The sequence below is a fragment of the Haematobia irritans genome, chromosome 3 (assembly GCF_050003625.1).
Source record: "Haematobia irritans isolate KBUSLIRL chromosome 3, ASM5000362v1, whole genome shotgun sequence".
Taxonomy (NCBI): Eukaryota; Metazoa; Arthropoda; class Insecta; order Diptera; family Muscidae; genus Haematobia; species Haematobia irritans.
The window spans coordinates 168,460,608-168,481,011 of record NC_134399.1 but is presented as its reverse complement, the minus strand read 5'-3'; the positions used below and the strand labels follow the sequence as shown (position 1 = coordinate 168,481,011).

Sequence of the window (20,404 nt, the reverse complement as noted above, 5' to 3'; positions counted from 1 at the left end):
ATTAAACACTTCTTACAAGTGCAAAATTATTTCTTATAGAAAAGGCTTCGTAATATCAAAGAAATATGTCATTAAAATTAGGCCAACAAAACAATGTCATTACTACAACGAATTTGTACGTTAATATTATGATTTTGTCTATTATATGACAAAAAATTTCATAACATCAATAAACATTCTCATCTTCTCAATGTAAATAGATCGTCAGATTTTATTACAAAACCGATATCTGCTAGGTTTTGCTAATTTTTTTTCAGAGAATATAACTATATGACCTTGGACATTAAAGACAACGAAATAGTTTTTTTATAAAGATCAATTTATTACAAAAAGTTATATTTAATACTTAAAAAGAATTAACAATTTTTTGTTCGAAAAAACAGTACAGTACCGAAATTCACAGTCTATTGCAAGTAGAAAATATCACCAGTGATACAATCAATGCGAATTCTTACAAAGATCTGAATCGATAACGTTTAACAAAACGATAACGATAACCACCATCTTGTCCAGCATTTTCAGTAGGGGGTAGGTATGAATTGTGGGGTTGAGCAGGGGGCAAGTAGCTTTGTTGAGGTTGGGCAGGGGGCAAGTAGGTTTGTTGGGGTTGAACAGGGGGCAAGTAAGTTTGTTCTGGTTGAGCAGGGGGCAAGTAAGTTTGTTGAGGTTGAGCAGGGGGCAAGTAGGTTTGTTGAGGTTGAGCAGGGGGCAAGTAGGTTTGTTGGGGTTGAGCAGGGGGCAAGTAGGTTTGTTGAGGTTGAGCAGGAGGCAAGTAGGTTTGTTGAGGTTGAGCAGGAGGCAAGTAAGTTTGCCTAGGTTGGCTAGGGGGCAAGTAGCTCTGTTTTGGTGGACTGGGTGGCAAGTAGGTTTGTTGAGGTTGGGCAGGAGGCAAATAGGTTTGCTGAGGTTGAGCTGGAGGCAAGTAAGTGTTTTGAGGTGCTGGGGCATCATAATGATATCCATCTTGTTGAGCTGGTTCATTGTAATTGTATCCAGAATCCTGTTTGGGATAATTATAGGAACCACCCAAATGAGAGACATCAGCTGCAGCAAAACCCAAAAGGGCACAAGCCATCACCAAAGTGAATTTCTAGAAATAAAAGAGTTTTTAAATCCATGCATTTCTTTTTTTTGCTATCGTTTTCAAATACCAACCATTTTTTGTACTGTTTCCTTGTTTGTGAACCTAGTGCAAGAGAAGACAAATTTGATTTGTTATAGTTTTCTTAACTACTGGCCGCTTTTATATACATACAACTTTTCTTCCATTACTCATTTACTAGCTGGGCAGAAGATGTGGTATCTTCGTTCGCGGTTTTAATTGAGCTGACATTGAAAAACCTCTCATTGTCACGAAAATGGAAGCAAAATAAAAACACAAAAAAACAACGAAACATCCAAAACCCCTATTTAAAATAAAAATTCCATAGATGTTTGTATTCGCTTTTCGAAACGAAAAAGGTGATGAAATAAAATAAACGATGAGAAATCAAACCCACAAGATAATCGAAGTGAACACCATAAACGCCAATGCTTTAAACTGCCAAATCATGCCTGAAGATTAACTGCAGATGATCGGTAATTTTTCAATATTTCAAAGTGTTTACACTATCCCGTACATTGGGGTGGTCTTTCAACATTAAGAAATCTACAAAGTAATAAATATTTTTTAGAAATACTATTGTTGTCTCCAAAGCACCAATACCAAAGATGTTATATGAAATTTAAATCAAAAAGCCATTTTTTGTAAAATTAAACCAAGATTGCGCTGTTATGTTGTAAAACTAGATTATACACGTAAATAAAAACATTACCTCCACCATTACTATGGTACAGTATAATAATAAATTTGAGCCTTTTTATGTAATACCCAGAAGGAATTAAGACTTACCGTTTAGTATACCAAGGTTCGCTTAGGTGGCAGCCCGATGTATCAGGCTCACTTAGACTATTCAGTCCATTGTGATACCACATTGGTGAACTTCTCTCTTATCACTGAGTCCTGCCCGATTCCATGTTAAGCTCAATGACAAGGGACCTCCTTTTTATAGCCGTGTACAATCTTATCAGAATCAAAATCGGAGTCGTTGTTTGGAACAAAGACAACGAAGCTTTTTGTATAAATCTACGGATTTATACTTATTACTTTGTTATGAATATGAATGAACAAGAATTTGCATTATACGCTAACCGTTACAGTTTAGAAGTAATTAAGAAATGAATTTTATAGATTAAATGTTATTCTTTGAAAAACGAATGCCATGTAAAAGGAAAGTTATTATACTAAAAATTAGATATTTTTGTCCTGGAAAGTCTTTTCATTTTAAATTGGTCACTTTTTAAAACCCCGTCAAGGAAGCAACATCGTCATTGGTGAGAAACATAACCATCAATAAAATCAACAGTGAACTAATGTGAGAAAAATGTTCTTATGTTAATTATTTTTACATATTTTAATGACGTTAACTAAAAATGAGAAAAAAAGGTTTTATACAAATGAAGTATACAATTTTACTAAATACCAAAGTAGTTCATATTATCCTTAGATGTTTGCTGAAATTGAGTTCATAAGTTTCTAATTTCAATTTTACTTAAATCATGTCTGTCTAGAATTTCATACAGCGCTAAAGATATCTTAACAATTGTTAAGTCCTATTATTTTCTTCCAAAATATGAAATTATATTAAACAACAGAGAAAAAATATTTTTAATAGTTTTCTTCAATTTAACAAAAATTGTCAATAATTTTTGTCGAATTGAACAACATGATAAATTGTATCATGTTGTAATTATTAAAATTTTTTAGGTAAAATTTTCTAATAGAAGCCTACATTTTCTTTCATCGGTTCACATTTTTCTGGATGTTTCTACATGAAAAAATACTTTCCTATCAAACGAAATTTTGAGGGCGTCGATCATTGTTTGGAAACTTCTTTTCGCGTTAAAAAAATATTTTGATGAAAAGTATATTATACTCGTAGGGTGCCTTATACACCCAGAGAAATGGTTGGTTGGAATTCGAGCAGGATAACAGAAAGATAGTTCAGATACATTATTTTTAGTTGTGTGGATCATATGTTTGTTATTTCTTTCGTTTGGTGGTTGATATAACCAATAAAATATCAATGCAATCAAATGCTATTACTAACGACCAAATATTGGTTGTTGTAACTCAATTCATTAAAAACAAATTTCATTGTGTTCCGCTCTGTTGTGTTGATTGATTTATTTTCCCAAAGTGTCAGCAAACCCGACAAAAAGTCTGTACAGCAGATAATTTGGTTGTGTCAACAGATTTAAAAACTGATTGTTGCTGCAACCAATATTTGGATATATCAACATCAATACTTCAATAGGAGTAAAATTGTTAAAAAGGTAAGTAGAATATTAAATGTCAATAAATCGATAATATTTTGAAAATTTACATTTCAGTTTAAATATGTATGGTATATATGAATAAAATCTGAATCACCAAAAGGAAATAAAAAGAAGTAAGTTCATTGTTTCGACTGCTCCTTGATCTCAGATGCGTACCAGTGGATCTATGTTTCGTCAGAGAGACAGTTCTTCAATCTTAAATAATGGATTTGTCTAAATGTATGCGCAATGGTAGCCGTTTCGGGACATCTGAACGTTACCCATCAAAAACCATTGGGGGGAGCAACTCATTCAACAACAAAATCTTGGCGGTACCTGCAGGAGGAAAAGAACTTTTCGATTATTTGCCAGCGCAAAATAGATTCGGAAGATAATTCGAAAGATACATTGCGATTTGAAGGGAACAACAAAATCGGATTAGTCCTACAAAAATTGTTATATCTAAATATTTTTTAATCTAAATATTAACATATATTATTAAACAATAAATTATTACAAATTAATAATGATTTTATTTGCATAATTTTGCATGCTAATCGTGGTTCAAATAGGGTACCGACAGCAATATTATTGGTTGCCCTGATAATTCAAAAGGCAGTTATTTCAGACAATAGTTGGCTGTCATAACAAACAAATACAATTATATTGGTTGTGAATGCCAATTTTACTGTCAATTGGTTGAGGCAACAAATTCTATCGGTTAGATTCCGGTAGTAGATGGAACCAAATGAATTGGTTGGCAAAAAAATTGGTTATCACAACAAATTTGTTTTCTGTGTGTATGCAATGCAACAAAATAAAAAGCTATTTTGTTTTATTTCTTCAATTTCGAATTGGCTACCTCTGGCCATCACACGCTGTAGGAAAGTATCTCAGCGGTGTTTTGGCCCTTTCCCGGCGAAGCGCCTATTTGAGATGATCGACACTTTAGTGTCAACTAGGTTTTTCTTTTTCCCGGACTTTTTCCATTCCCGGGAAAGCGGGAATTTTTTTCGAATTTCCCGGGATCCCGGTCAAAGGGACACCTGCTTTGATGTGGCATACATTTAGATGTTTGAATTAATTATAAATCGCCTAAAGCTATGGTAATAAGGCGATACATGGACAACTAACAATATATATTCTGTTGATCTCTTACATCAGCCATAAATCATACATACTAAAATACGAAATATTTTGTAATACAAAAAATTTTTACAATGGTTAAGACAGTCTCTTTGTGTATAGTTTTCGGAAGCACACTATTAGTATAGAGGGATGTTTTGAACATTAAATAACTGTTTGAAAATGAAAGAAAATTTTTTCGATTTTATCATTGTAAATCGGGGTCACTATGTGCACATATTCGGTCAATATTCCCAAAAGCGAAACACTATCGCCTAATACCTCATTCACATTGCACTTCCAAAATCCAATTTAACTAGATTTCAACCGTCATTTCCCTTATAAATAACGGATTTAAAATCAATTTTTAATAGATTTCGAGCCTAATGTGTATGAGGTATAAGCTCATTAAAACATCCTTGCAATAATTATGAAATTTTGAAATTGTACGATTGCAAACGTGGGTTACATAAGGTACGGGACATTTTACCTTTATAGAGGTTTACCCAGTCTACCAGTCTATCGGAATGCCGGTTTACAGGAATATGACAATCATAAATTAGGAAAAGCAACCTTCTTTTTAACAATTGGGAGCCCGTTAGAATCTGGGCTAGAACCTACGACTATGTATGGTCCACAAGTCATCTACTACTACTTGGTACCATAGTCATTCACATTATACTTCCAAAAACCACTTTATTTAACTAGATTTCAACTGTAATTTGCCATATAAAACCCTCTATTATATATAAAATATTGTAAAGAAAAATTCCCGGGAAAGCGGGAACGAAAAAATAGCAAATTCCCGGGAAAAAACTCTAGTGTCAACCTTACTTCAAACTAAACCAAGCGTAAAAGTTCGATGGATTGAGATTTGGAGCCCAATTCATGAATTTTTGCCATCGTTCTCAATGACTTGTGGCACGGTGCGTTGTCTTGGTGGAACAACACTTTTTTCTTCTTCATATGGGGCCGTTTTGCCGCGATTTCGACCTTCAAACGCTCCAATAACGTCATATAATAGTCACTGTTGATGGTTTTTCCCTTCTCAAGATAATCGATAAAATTATTCCATGCGCATCCCAAAAAACTGAGGCCATTACTTTGCCAGCGGACTTTTGAGTCTTTCCACGCTTCGGAGACGGTTCACCGGTCCCTGTCCACTCAACCGACTGTTGATTGGACTGTAGTGATGGAGCCATGTTTCATCCATTGTCACATTTCGATGGAAAAACTCGGGTGGATTACGAGTTAACAGCTACAAACACTGCTCAGAATTATCAACACGTTGTTGTTTTTCAAATGTGAGCTAGCGTGGCACCCATTTTGCACAGAGCTTCCGCATATTCAAATATTGATGAATGATATGACCAACACGTTCCTTTGATATCTTTAAGGCCTCTGCTATCTCGATAAACTTCATTTTAGGTCATTCAAAATCATTTTGTTTGATGTTTTGGTCGGTAACCACCTCTTTCTGTTCACCGTCCTCCGTGCTCATTTCTCCACGCTTGAATTTTGCATACCAATCAATTATTGTTGATTTCTCTGGGACAGAGTCCGGAAACTCATTATCAAGCCAAGTTTTTGCTTCCACCGTATTTTTTCCCTTCAGAAAACAGTATTTTATCAAAACACGAAATTCCTTTTTCCATTTTTTTCACAATAACAAAAGTTGCTTCACAAAAGACGCTCTATCTCACAAACTAATTGACTTACAGACGTCAAATTTTGACACGAATCATTTGAAGGTTGGTACTATATAAAACACCGAGGAGGATAATAAACGTGATTTACTCCTCTCTTATTAATGAGTCCTTCTATGGGTAGCTCAATGACAAGTGTACTCCTTCGAACGGCGTTTCACATTGAGGCGAAGTACTTAGAGAAGCTTTGAAACACTCATAACCCTCCGCTGAAACATGCTGTTTGGTCGAAACTGGTTGAATCCATGACCAAGGAGGGCCTTTGCACAGCGGTGGATCCCACGTAAAGCGCACGGCGAGGAATTCCCATTTATAAAAATTGCTTCAAGTTTAAGCATTTCCCGACTAAAGTCGCACATTTTGCATATTTAAAAAAAGTCGCACAAAAACACGCATGACGTCAGAAAGGTTGCAAAATGCGGCTAAAGTCGCACAACGGTAACACTACTGGTGGTCAATCGAAAGTGTAAAATTTTAGCCGATTCTTTAGCAAGTAACCTCGGTCAGAAACTGCTCAATTTGGCGCTCCACATTGCGGTGAAACCACATACACGGATGAAAAAGATTGTTTTTCATATGTTTCGGTGTAGAAATTACATGTTTGGAATTCAAGTTTTTAGCACATTTTTTTTTTAATTTCAAGCATATAATGTTAATAAATTAGCATAACATGTTTGCGGCATATATGTTAATATGTTTAAACATATTATGTTTGGGACATTTGAACATTTTTTTTTTAATATAATATGTCTAGATGCAAACATATATTAATTTAGAAATAGCCTATAAACATGTATGTGTTTAGAAACAGAGACCGGGAGAGTATGCTGCCAATTGGCACCTTAACAATATGTACACACAAAGAAAATTTCTTTAAAATTTTTTCAGTACATGTTACTCCTACCCAGATTCGAAAACCTATTAAAATCCATGATGCTACGTCACAATGCTTACATGATACCATGTCATACTAAATTGTTCCACCCCAATATACAAATTTAATTGAAAGTGTTATACGTTTGAACTCAATCTTAGTAGTTATCAATTTAAACTACAATTTAAGAAGAAATTGTAGTTTAAGAGCCTGTAACTGCTTGAGGATGATATTCACAGCGCTAGACTAGCACTTGATTTCAATGTCAGTTGTTATCTCAAAGCTATGTTGGTGAAGAGGCAACTCATCCATGATAGCCATGCCGTTTCGAATTACAACACAAAAACCTACTTAGATGCGTACCTAAATATGAAACATCAAATTAAACGAATTAAGCCAAGGATTTTTATTTCGATAGCAAACAAACACAGTTTGAAAATCAATTAATCGTGGATCGTTCCATTTTAATTAAGCAGATAAGCGATTTTTTTTTATTTTTTACTTTGTAATTGATGAAATAAGAAGTTATCAATAACACGCGTAAAGTATTCTTCTAGAACTCTTAAGAAAGACTACAAAACGAACACGACAAAAAACAACGAAATTCAGCAACGCCGAATAAATAATAAAGATTATTAAAAAAATATTTTCTCATCACCATAGGCTTGCAATGAGAGTATAACAAATTCGTGATTGAAATATCGATTTCAGACTATATAAGTATTTTTATAGGGTATAATAAGTTTGTACATTTGTATGTAACATCAAGGCAGATCAGTCTGAGACCCATCGTTTAATATACCGAGCCACCGCGATTCAATGGTTAGCGTGCCCGCCTTGCACGCAGAGAAGAAACATGATTGTCACAATCATATTCGAAGAGCAAAATAATATGATAATAGCAATTTTTGCGGCGACCATGTAACATTTTAACCTGCAACCATGTTGGCTCAGTGAACATGGTTCTAAGAAAAATACAATTGTCCTCATCTAAAATGTTATTATATTGATAAAAAGAATTTTGTTTCCATTAAAAGACAATGGTCACGATCTAAAATGTTATGTTATTCGTCAAAAATGTTTTTCTTCTAGTTAAAAGAACATGGTCACAACCTAAAATGTTTTGATTTTTATGAAAAACCTTTTTTCGTCGTCGAAAAAAGGACGCCACTTGAGAAAAGAAAACACAAAATCAACTTTATTTATTTGTTTATATTTATTTATAAACTAATTCATTGTTTATTTGTATTTATAATGTCGTGCAAGCAAACATCACATATTTTTACACACTCTAGTTTGGTTCACTTTCAACAATAAGTTATCATTCCATATTTACTCCGTGCCCATCAAATGTACAAACACAGACATCATATAACTGCAAATAAAAAGAAATTATGCCATATGTCAAAATGCAGAACAAAAACCAGGTACATTTGTTTCAATTACACTTTCCTTTTTTGTATTCACATAAAACCACGTGCCATTTCTGAATAAATAATTTAACACAAAACACAATAATTCCGTATTCTCCGTCCATTCCAAGAAACAATCAACACACGACTGACGCGCAAAATGAAATTCGTGTGTACCTGCTCAATGTTTTTATAAAATTCTTGTCGCTGCAAAAAAATTAAATGGTCACGAAAACAATGTACATGGTCTTTATGGCCATGTAATGGTTGTAGACATGTCTATACGTAAACTATAAAAATACTTTTTTCTCTGCAAAAAAGTAAAAAAAATTGAATGGTCAGGTACATAATTTTCCTGACCATATAATGGTCTCAAATTTTATCATTTAAATAATAGAACATGTTTGCGGCATTTGAGAACCATTTAAATGCTTATTGCCAACATATATTTTTCTCCGCTCGAAAATTATTTTTACAAAGACAAAATACATGGTTTTCGCGATAATTACATACTCTAAATAAGCATTAAATGGATGCGGCAACCATGTCCAAACATGTTTTTTCTGTGCGTGTGCATACACAAGGTCGTGGGTACGATTCCTGCTTCGACCGAACACCAAAAAGTTTTTCAGCAGTGTATTACCCCACCTCAGTAATGCTGGTGACATTTCTAAAGGTTTCAAAACTTCTCTAAGTGGTTTCACTGCAATGTGGAACGCCATTCGGACTCGGCTATAAAAAGGAGGCCCTTTGTCATTGAGCTTAACATGGAATCGGGCAGCAATCAGCATTAGCGTAGCTAGACAATTTTCCTAGAGGGGGTTATAGCCCCCCTAGCTAAAACTTTATAGACGGAACTTATAGGTTCAACTAATGTTTTATTTCATAAAATTGAATAAAAAAATAGACATCAAAATAACTCGACAATCAATTTATAATAAAGCAACTAAAAGTACCCTACGGGAAATTGGTGCAAATTGCCACTGACGGACCTATCACAGAACTGGTACCTGTTCTCCAGTTAGTTGCAATTTTCACATTTAGTGAAATAAAATTATCAGAATAACCTTTTGTTCGACATATTTGAAAAGTTTTTTTTTCATTTCGGGTTCGATTAGGAGCCCAAATTGAAAGAGATTTCTAAGAGTTTGTCCGAGACTGGTTCCTGAGGACCTGTTTATGGGTTTCTCCTGCTAAATTGTCCCAGGACGTGTCCTTTGGGATGAGTCCAAGACGCGTCCTAAAATGTAAGTTTACTCCGTCAATGACAAACCCATGTTAAAGTGGACGGTCCCTTACATACGTTTCGATCAGAACTGGGACTGGTCCATACACACCAGGGACTAGTCCTGTACCAGTCCTGTGGTTGATCCATTTCCCATAGGGTATTTCCACACTTTTCCCAGCAAAAAATTGGGAGTTCTAAAGGCACAACTTTAAAAGCACTTCCAAAAATGTCCTCACAAAGAAGTTAACTATTTTAACTACACAGGAAGTTTTTTTTTTAATGCGTAGTTCTTTGTTTTCTTTTTTCAAATAGTTTAAAAAAAGAGTAAGAATAAATAAAATGGTACAAATTATTCAAATTTTGCCACAAAAATGCTAAATCCATTATAGAAAAATCGATAATTTAAAAAAAAAAACGTTTCAAACAAGCGTTAGAATGCATTAAAAATCATAAAAAGTATACAAATTATTTATTTGGGAAAATATCACAAAATTTTTAATTCACATTCAAAACACTGAATTCAGATCACACCTTAAGAAGTGATGCAAATTCATTGCAACGGTTGTTGAAACGGTGGACATTCGTTCTATGACAAGTTCATATTAGATTCATCGCTTCTCCGCCAATTTTGTACCACTTCCAGACCCAAAAAGAACATTTTCACTTCTTTTTTGGCGACGCTTTTTTGGAGCATTATTAAGATATTAATTTATGAAAGAATAGTTTTAATATCAATTACTATTTTTTATTCAACTAAATCATAAGTTCAACCACAGCTTTATTTCATAAATACCAGACTTCTACCACAACCCAAGTAATTCGATTGTGCATGAAAGTCTTTAGTGAAACTTTGTGCGTTGTACGAGTATATACTTGTTTAATTTTTATAAAAATGTAAACTCGTAAATAGGTTTTCAAATTCTGAGGGGGCTAAATTTTTTCTGGGGGGGTCTAAGCCCCCTCCCCAGAGGCCTTCCTACGCTTATGGCAATCAGTGATAAGGGAGAAGTTCACCAATGTGATATCACAATGGACTGAATAGTCTAAGTGAGCCTGATACATCGGGCTGCCACCTAACCTAATTCTGATCTGAATTAGCCATATCCGTCTGTCTGTTTATGCATTTTTGTATGCAAAGTGCAGCAGTTTACAGCAAAAATTTGATTTCATTAGAAAATTTTGTCAAACTTTGATTTCAATAGAAAATTTTGTCAAAATTTGATTTCAATAGAAAATTTTGTCAAAATTTGATTTCAATAGAAAATTTTGTCAAAATTTGATTTCAATAGAAAAATTTGTCAAAATTTGATTTCATTAGAAAAATTTGTCAAATTTTGATTTCAATAGAAAATTTTGAATGTTTTGTATACATCTACTCCTGATGAAGCAATTCAATGTAATTGCGAAATATTGAAGAATAAAGAAACTAAAAAAAAATAGAAAAATTTGTCAAAATTTGATTTCAATAAAAAATTTTGTCAAAATTTGATTTCAATAGAAAATTTTTCAAATTTTGATTTCAATAGAAAATTTTGTCGAAATTTGATTTCAATAGAAAATTTTGTCAAAATTTGTTTTCAATATTTTTGTATGCAAAGTACAACAGTTTACAGAGTCTTACTTCAGCTCAAAGACAATCCCTATTGGTTATGGTAAAATCGGTTCAGATTTATGTAAATATACCTGCCATATATACTTATCACCGATATGGTCACAATTTCAATAGGAATATTTGTCAAAATTTGATTTCAATAGAAAATTTTGTCAAAATTTCATTTCAATGGAAAATTTTGCCAAACTTTGATTTCAATAGGAAATTTTGTCCAAATTTGATTTCAATAGAAAATTTTGTCCAAATTTGATTTCAATACAAAATTTTGTCAAATTTTGATTTCAATAGAAAATGTTGTCAAAATTTGTTTTCAATATTTTTGTATGCAAAGTACAGCAGTTTACAGAGTCTTATTTCAGCTCAAAGACAATCCCTATTGATTATGGAACAATCGGTTCAGATTTATGTAAATACAGCTGCCATATATACATATCACCAATATGGTCACAATTGACGTGTTTATCAACCGATATTCGTCCCATTTCACAGTAATACCGGGGCGGTCTATCATCATTTGAGAGCATTTGTTTTATACACCCACCTCCATTATGCGTAAGTTTTTTTTTAAGTCTAAGAGTCCTTAAAAATATTCCCTGGCGTCATTGTTTTTTCACCTTACAACACCTTTGTCATCACTTAGTATAACCTATAATAGCCTGTGGCATTATAATACTATATCATGATGCACCTGAATGAAAAAGTACAATGGAAGTTCACCGATATGCAAACTGTTAAACAACCTTAAATAATAAACAAATAAACCATCGATTTTAATATGGTTATACTTTTCCTAGGTTTAAATCACATTATTCCAAATTCCTTTCAATAAGTCCACAACACCATTTGCGAATAATTGATGATACCTGTATAAACGTGTTAAAATATGCATGAAATCTCAGGTCTATTGGGTACAAAACACTCCATCACCCATTACGGCAAGCGAAGATACGCATGATGGGTTGAACATAAACACAGGAGTATTAGAAGCAGAGATATCGTTTGAGACATTTTGGGGGATTAGATTATTTCCGCATTGCTCTTCTCTCCCGTACACATTTTTCATATATACATACATAAACGATGAATGTCTTTTTATATCGGAGATTGGAGAACAAAGATTAATAATTAAAAATAGCTTTATTATTTTTCAAAATATTCCCCAATAAGATCTATACACTTTTGCATGCGTTTTAACCTATTACCGAAACACTGTTGCCACTCCGATTTAGGTACATATCTCCAAAACATGTATTCTGAACTCACCAAACGTTTCTTCAGGTGTTGCAAAACGGTGACCTTTCATTTGTATTTTTTATGTACGGGAATGCGGCGGATGATCCATTATATCGATGTTTTGAGCGATCGAAAATGCGATTGTCTAAGCCGATGTGTAAGAGCTCGCAATGTCGTGGTAAAGTGTGATCCGTCTTGTTTGCCTGATTTGTTAGGTTTTGTAGCTTGCACCAAAAAGAGAGTCACAATGGACTTCGATAGTATCACACAAAAATTTAAAATTTTAAAGATATTGAATTTATAGAACATTTTTGGTGTTTCAAATTTTTATTTCTATGGAAAAATTTGCAAATATTGTTTTTTTTTGGAAAATTTATTTCAATAGAAAAATTTCTCAAAATTTAATTTCAATAAAAAATTTTCTCAAAAAAATTCATTTCTATAGAAAATTATTTTTTTATAGAAAATTTTGTTAAAATTTTATTTCTCTAGAAAACTTTATCAAAATTTTATTTCTATAGAAAATTTTGTCAAAATTGTATTTCTATAAACAATTTTGTCAAAATTTAATTTCTATAGACAATTTTGTCAAAATTTTATTTCTATAGAAAAGTTTGTCAAAGTTTTATTTCTATAGAAAATTTTGTCACATTTGATTCCTATACAAAATTTTGTTACAATTTTATTTGTATACAAATTTTGTCAAAATTTTATTTCTATAGAAAAGTTTGTCAACATTTTATTTCTATAGAAAAGTTTGTCAAAATTTTACTTCTATCGAAAATTTTGTCAAAATTTGAATTCTATCGAAAATTTTGTCAAAATTTGAATTCTATTGAATATTTTGTCAAAATTTTATTTCTATAAAAAATTGTGTCAAAATTTGAATTTTATTGCAAATTTTGTCAAAATTTGAATTCTATAAAAAATTTTGTCAACATTTGATTTTAATAGAAAATTTTGTCAACATTTTATTTCTATAGAAAATTTGTAAAAATTTGATTTCTATAGTGAAAAAAATATTTACGTGATATTAAAGATTATGCAACCTCAATTTGGGGATGCGCAATTTACACACTATTAAGGACAAATTTTTTTAAAATAATGAAATTTGAATTAAAAGAAAGTTTATAATCTTTGCTTCAAAAATTTTTTTCATTAAATTTAGGACACATATTTTGAAAATTTGCATCCCTTCGTTAAAGTTGCATGACTTTAAACTAAGGCAAATTTTCCTTAAAGTAAAGAAACACATTTTTGATTAAAAGAAATCGTCCTTAAATTAACTGAAATATTAGATCTTTAGATTTAAGATAAAAACGCTTCAAATATAGGCTAAGACTTATTTTGCGGATTTGGCATCTTTGGTTTGAAGTTATTTTGGAATTAAGAAACTATTTTTTTACTTCGAAATATCCGTCATAATTTGGATTTTTAAACTGGCTTGTACGTGAATGGCTTTATTAATATACCCGAAAAATAGAATGAAAATTCAATAAATGAGATCTGTATTCTAATTTTATAGATCCTAGATTTAAAGCCAGATAGGTCGCAAAAAAATTTCCTTATTTTAAAGAGCCCGCATCTTTGGCTCGGAATCAATACCAAAATACTTAAAGAAAGGTCAAAATCTTTGGATCCAAGTTAACTTTTTTTTTGAGTGTATAGAAAATTCTGACAAAATTTGATTTCTATAGAACATTTTTCAAAATATTATATCTCTCCAGAAATTTTTTTTCACAATTTTATTTCTCCAGAAAACTTTATCAATATTTTACTTCTACAGAAACTTTTATCCAAATTTGATTTCAATAGAAAGTTTGTCAAAATTTTACTTCTATCGAAAATTTTGTCAAAATTTGAATTGTATTGAATATTTTGTCAAAATTTTATTTCTATAAAAAATTTTGTCAAAATTTGAATTCTATAGAAAATTTTGTCAAAATTTTATTTCTATAAAAAATTTTGTCAAAATTTGAATTCTATAGAAAATTCAAAATTTGAATTCTGTAGAAAATGTTGTTTGTCAACATTTTATTTCTATAGAAAATTTTGTGAAAATTTTATTTGTATTGTCAAAATTTGAATTCAATAGAAAATTTTGTCAACATTTGATTACTATAGACCATTTTTTTCAAAATTTTCTTTCTATAGAATATTTTTTCCCATAGAAAATTTTGTCAAAATTTTATTTTTATAGAAAATTTTGTTAAAATTTTATTATTATAGAAAATTTTGTCAAAATTTTATTTTTATAAAAAATTTTGTCAAAATTTTATATCTATAAAAAATTTTTTCAAAGTTTTATATCTATAGATTTTTTTTTCAAAGTTCCCTAAACTTATCTTTTGGTTCGAAGGAAATTAAGGTTCTTTAAATCCGTGATTTCTCAATCGCAGTCTTCAACGGCATCCCTTATGCGAATGCCCCTTTGGCTGGTCAAATAAATTTACATAATGATTACAAATTTAAGATAAATCCAAAACACGTGACCGACCATCACTCAAAGACAACGACAAATGGTCAATCAGCATCAAACTACAATGAAAGCACACAAACAATTTATAATTTTATTGGACAATAACAGTAAATCCCAAAAATATTTATAACACGGGCAATGGGCTACTGGAGGATTTCAAACACCTCAACTCACTCCATTTCATTGACGGTCGCACTTCAATTGTTTGTAAAAATGTAACATTTTGATGGTAGGTGATGCTGCTGCTGCAGATGATGACGATGATAAAGATAACGATGTCATCAGTGATGTTGATGAAAATGATGATTGCTTTTAAGATGCATACTCAAGTGTGTAAAGTTTACTACTTGCTACTCCTCTAGTGATACCGATGCCACAAAAAGATATTATTCATGTTTGATCTGGACAGACCGACCCATTGTTTTGTTGGATGCGATGTTTGTGAGATTTCTAATGTTGATGCTCTTGGGGTCTATTATAAGGGATTTCACATGAATAGCCTCTATGTTGGTGTAATGATTAATGATCCAACTTAAAGATTTCATAGTTAACAGGCATAGGTTCCAGAGATGCATAGGACAATCAATGCTATTATTGTAAACGCGCCATACCGATATCGGTGATTGTATTTAAGAAAATATTACAATTGGTTTGAGTAAAGCTCCATTTAACTTTGAAACCAAATAATTGATTTAACTAAATGTATATTAAAGATTTCAATGTGGTAAAATAAAACAATACGATATGTGTTGACGACCTAAATAATGGAAATGAGCTACTATTTAAAAAAGGTAACACAAATGGGAAATTATGGCATCACCTGTGATATTTAATATATGCTATTTATATTAATTAACTAGTATGTATATATTTAACAATATTCTTTATGTCCAAAACTAAGATATGTGTAAATTCGTATTAATTACGATTTCAGATCATGACTGATTAACTTTAACGAACTGGTCGTTTTGAAACGTGCATGCGGTTCATGATTTCTTTTATGGGTGTAGGGTTTGGTTTCGTGAATAAGGAGAATCCCATTGTTCAACTTTGGTGATGTGTGATCCTAAAAAGCGCACACTGAAAAAAATATTTACATGGTATTAAAGGTTACCTAATCTAAATTTTAGAAAGAAATTTAAAAAATATAAACTTTGCTTCAATTTTTTTATTAAATTTAGGACACAAAAATTGGAGATTTGCACCTCTGTTAAAGTTGCATGTCTTTGAAATAAGGAAACTTTTTTTAAGATAAAGAAAAACATTTTTTTGTTTTAGTTTTTTATACCCTCCACCATAGGATGGGGGTATATTAACATTGTCATTCCGTTTGTAACACATCGAAATATTGCTCTAAGACCCCATATATTCTGGGTCGCGGTGAAATTCTGAGTCGATCTAAGCATGTCCGTCTGTCCGTCCGTCTGTTGAAATCACGCTAACTTCCGAACGAAACAAGCTATCGACTTGAAACTTGGCACATTTAGTTGTTATTGATGTAGGTCGGATGGTATTGAAAATGGGCCATATCGGTCCACTTTTACGTATAGCCCCCATATAAACGGACCCCCAAATTTGGTTTGCCGATCCTCTAAGAGAAGCATATTTCATCCGATCCAGCTGAAATTTGGTACATGGCGTTGGTATATGGTCTCTAACAACCATGCTAAAATTGGTCCACATCGGTCCATAATTATATATAGCCCCCATATAAACCGATCCCCAGATTTGCGGAGCCTAAAAGAGAAGAAAATTTCATCTGATACGGCTGAAATTTGGTACATGGTGTTGGTATACGGTCTCTAACAACCGTGCAAAAATTGGTCCACATCGGTCCATAATTATATATAGCGCCCATATAAACCGATCCCCAGATCTGGGTTGCGGAGCCTCAAAGAGAAGCAAATTTCATCCGATCCGCCTGAAATTTGGTACGTGATATTGGTATATGGTCTTTAACAACCATGCAAAAATTGGTCCACATCGGTCCATAATTATATATAGCCCCCATATAAACCGATCCCCAGATTTGGCTTGCGAAGCCTCAAAGAGAAGCAAATTGCATCCGATGCGGCTGATATTTGGTACATGGTATTGGTATATGGTCTCTAACAACCGTGCAAAAATTGGTTCATAATTATATATAGCCCCCATATAAACCGATCCCCAGATTTGACCTCCGTAGCCTCTTGAAGGAACAAAATTCATCCGATCCGGTTGAAATGTGGTACGCGGTGTTAGTATAGGGTCTCTAACAACTGTGCAAGAATTGGTCCATATCGGTCCATAATTATATAAAGCCCCCATATAAATATATATATATATATATTCTGGGTCGGGGTGAAATTCTGAGTCGTTCTAAGCATGTCCTTCTCTCCGTCCGTCTGTTGAAATCACGCTAACTTCCGAACGAAACGAGTTATCGACTTGAAACTTGGCACAAGTACTTGTTATTGATGTAGGTCGGACGGTATTGCAAATGGGCCATATCGGTCCACTTTTACGTATAGCTCCCATATAAACGGACCACCAAATTTGGCTTACGGGGACTCTAAGAGAAGCAAATTTCATCCGATCCAGCTGAAATTTGGTACATGGTTTCAGCATATGATCTCTAACACCATGCAAAAATTGGTCCACATCGTTCCATAATTATATATAGCCCCCATATAAACTGATCCCCCGATTTGGCTTGCGGAGCCTCTAAGAGAACCAAATTTCATCCGATCCGGCTGAATTTTGGTACATGGTGTACACTGTTAGAAAAATATGTTTTTCATATGTTCCGATTTAAACAAAATGTGTTTCGGGCACGATTTTAAACCACAATATATTTAAGTGCAAACATGTAATGTTCCTAAACTAACACTAAATGTTTGGGACATCTATGTTAATATGTTAGAATATATTATGTTTGGGGTATGAATGTTTCATAAAAATCATATGTGTGAATACAAACATATATAAATTTACAAATTTCGACTAAACATACATATGTTGTGATATTTTATTCAAAGTGACAGAGAGAGTATAGAGAAAGAAATAGAGATGGAAACCGGGAGAGTTGATGAAAGATATCAACATAACACAGCAAAGAATCAAAAGAGAACAATTTCTGTGAAACCGCTTGTATGTTGTTTCGGAAAACTGTTTTATGATAAGGCCAAAAATTTGATATGCTTAAGTCTAAATATTATTTAATTTGAATAAAGAGAATATACATTCTGAACCAAGAGAATAGACATATGAAAAACAAACAGCTTATGTTTTCGCCTTGAGAGCAGCATTTTATGTATGTGTGGACATGTGGTTTGTTTATCATTTTGGCATTATGGTCACGATTTTTTTCTTGGTTCGTTAAAAGAAATCAGGGGTCTTCTTCATAACGAAAGGGCACTATACTCTTTTTGGAGTATAGTGCCCTTTAGTGACAGTAAAATGAAATAAGGAGGAAATAGTGAAAAATTACACAGTAAAATGTAAAAAAACAAACTTTAGTTCTTCTTTATTAAAAAGTAGTCCACGAGGAGTTGACGGACACCATCAAATATAAAAGCGGGCATTAAGTTCGAGTTTTACAGCTAAAACAATTTAAAAAGTTAATTTTCTTTAAAATGAATTATTAAAGAAAAATAAAAGGAATTTTAGAGCGATGGTGTTAAATGCTAGTAAAAAACTGTTCACTCCTAAATACATTTATGTTTATATTATAAAATTATGTATGTATGTTTATACTCGACTCCACGTTCTTCTTTTGTTAGTTTTTGAATTCCTTCCAAATTTTAAAGTTTTGTACCAAAACATTTTTTTTATTACAAGATTGTTATTTTTGCAATAAAAAATAATATTTTATCCAAAAATCAGTCAATTTCGTTTATATCAAGCACTGTTACTGACTATAAATCTTTAATAACCCATATTTCGAAGTTTCATTTAAAAAAAAGAATATAGTATAAATATAAATGTGTAAATTAAAACAAAAAAAAAAAACAAAAAAAAAAACAAAAAAATGTTCGGTCGGAGCAAGGCAGACATGCTAACCACTGCTCCACGTGGCAAACAAATGTATGTTTCTGTTAAATAATGTTATGTTTGCATGGGCTCGTGGGCGCTGCAAACTATGCTATATAAATGTAACTTAAAACGATAATTATCTACTGGTGACTATAACAGCTACGTAGCCCAGTGGATAGTGTGTTGGCTTACAAACTGTATGGTCCTCGGTTCGATTCTCCGTGCAGGCGAAAGGTAAAATTTAAAAAATTTATAAAAGTGAATAATTTCTTCAACATTATTTGTATTACAGAAAAAGGTGCCAATAACTAAAAAATTTCGTGGAAGTGAAAATTACGAGTATGTTAGGGAATGAGCACAATCGTGTTTGGGAAAAATTCTTCCAAGCATATAATAAAAATGCTCAAAATGCTTCCAAACATATAATATGTTCACATAAAACAAACATATTAATGTTTCGGCAGTATGCAATAATATATGTGCTTCCTGCAAAATATGTTTGGAACATATGTTAAAGAAGCGATTTTTTTTGAGGGTGTAAGTATATGGTCTCTAACAACTATGCAAAAATTGGTCCACATCGGTTAATAATTCAATGATTTAAACCGCTATGTTCATCGTAATTAAAGGAATAGGAAAAACAATTAGGTAATATGAGGGAAAATTTAAAAATTTAAACAGAACAAAAAGTGAAGCAGATTTTTGGAAGAAGGAGTGACGAGTAAATTTTGTGAAAATGAAGCAAAATACTTCGATTGAAGTAGAAGCGGCAGCACTGGTGGTGTTATTATATGGTCTCTAACAACCCTGCCAGAATTGGTCCATATAGTTCCATAATTATATATAGCCCCCATATAAACCGTTTTCAAGATTTGACCTCCGGAGCCTCTTGGAGGAGAAAAATTCATCCGGTCTGGTACAAATTTGGAACGTGGTGTTAGTATATGGCCGCTAACAACCATACCAAAATTGGTCCATATATATAATCGATCTCCAATCACACAAAAATTGATCTATATCCAAAAATAATATACCAAAATTTTATTTCTATTGAAAATTTAGTCAAAATTTTATTTCTATAGAAAATTTAGTCAAAATTTATTTCTATAGAAAATTTTGTCAAATTTTTTTCTATATAGAAAATTTTGTCAAACTGAATTATATACGTATTTAATCGGTTTTTTTTTATTTAATATATACCACGTATGGACTTACTTACAATTTAGAAGACGGTGTTAGGAGGTTTTAAGATACATTGCCATCGGCAATTCGATTGCAGTGTTTAAAAGAAGTTTCTACGCAATCCATGGTGGAGGGTACATAAGCTCATAAGCGTAGGAAGACCTCTGGGGAGGGGGCTTAGA

At 32.3% G+C, this 20,404-nt stretch overlaps 1 protein-coding gene across 1 annotated transcript; it reads right to left on the bottom strand.

The window, feature by feature from the left end:
• Window positions 1–301: 301 nt before the first annotated feature.
• LOC142229641 (uncharacterized) lies at window positions 302–1,264 on the bottom strand. Its single transcript, XM_075300224.1, has 2 exons — window positions 1,156–1,264; window positions 302–1,090 (listed from the first exon to the last, which is right to left on the bottom strand). The coding sequence occupies exons 1-2, from the start codon at window positions 1,156–1,158 to the stop codon at window positions 452–454; spliced, it is 642 nt and encodes a 213-aa protein (XP_075156339.1). The 5' UTR covers window positions 1,159–1,264; the 3' UTR covers window positions 302–451.
• Between the last annotated feature and the right edge of the window lie 19,140 nt (window positions 1,265–20,404).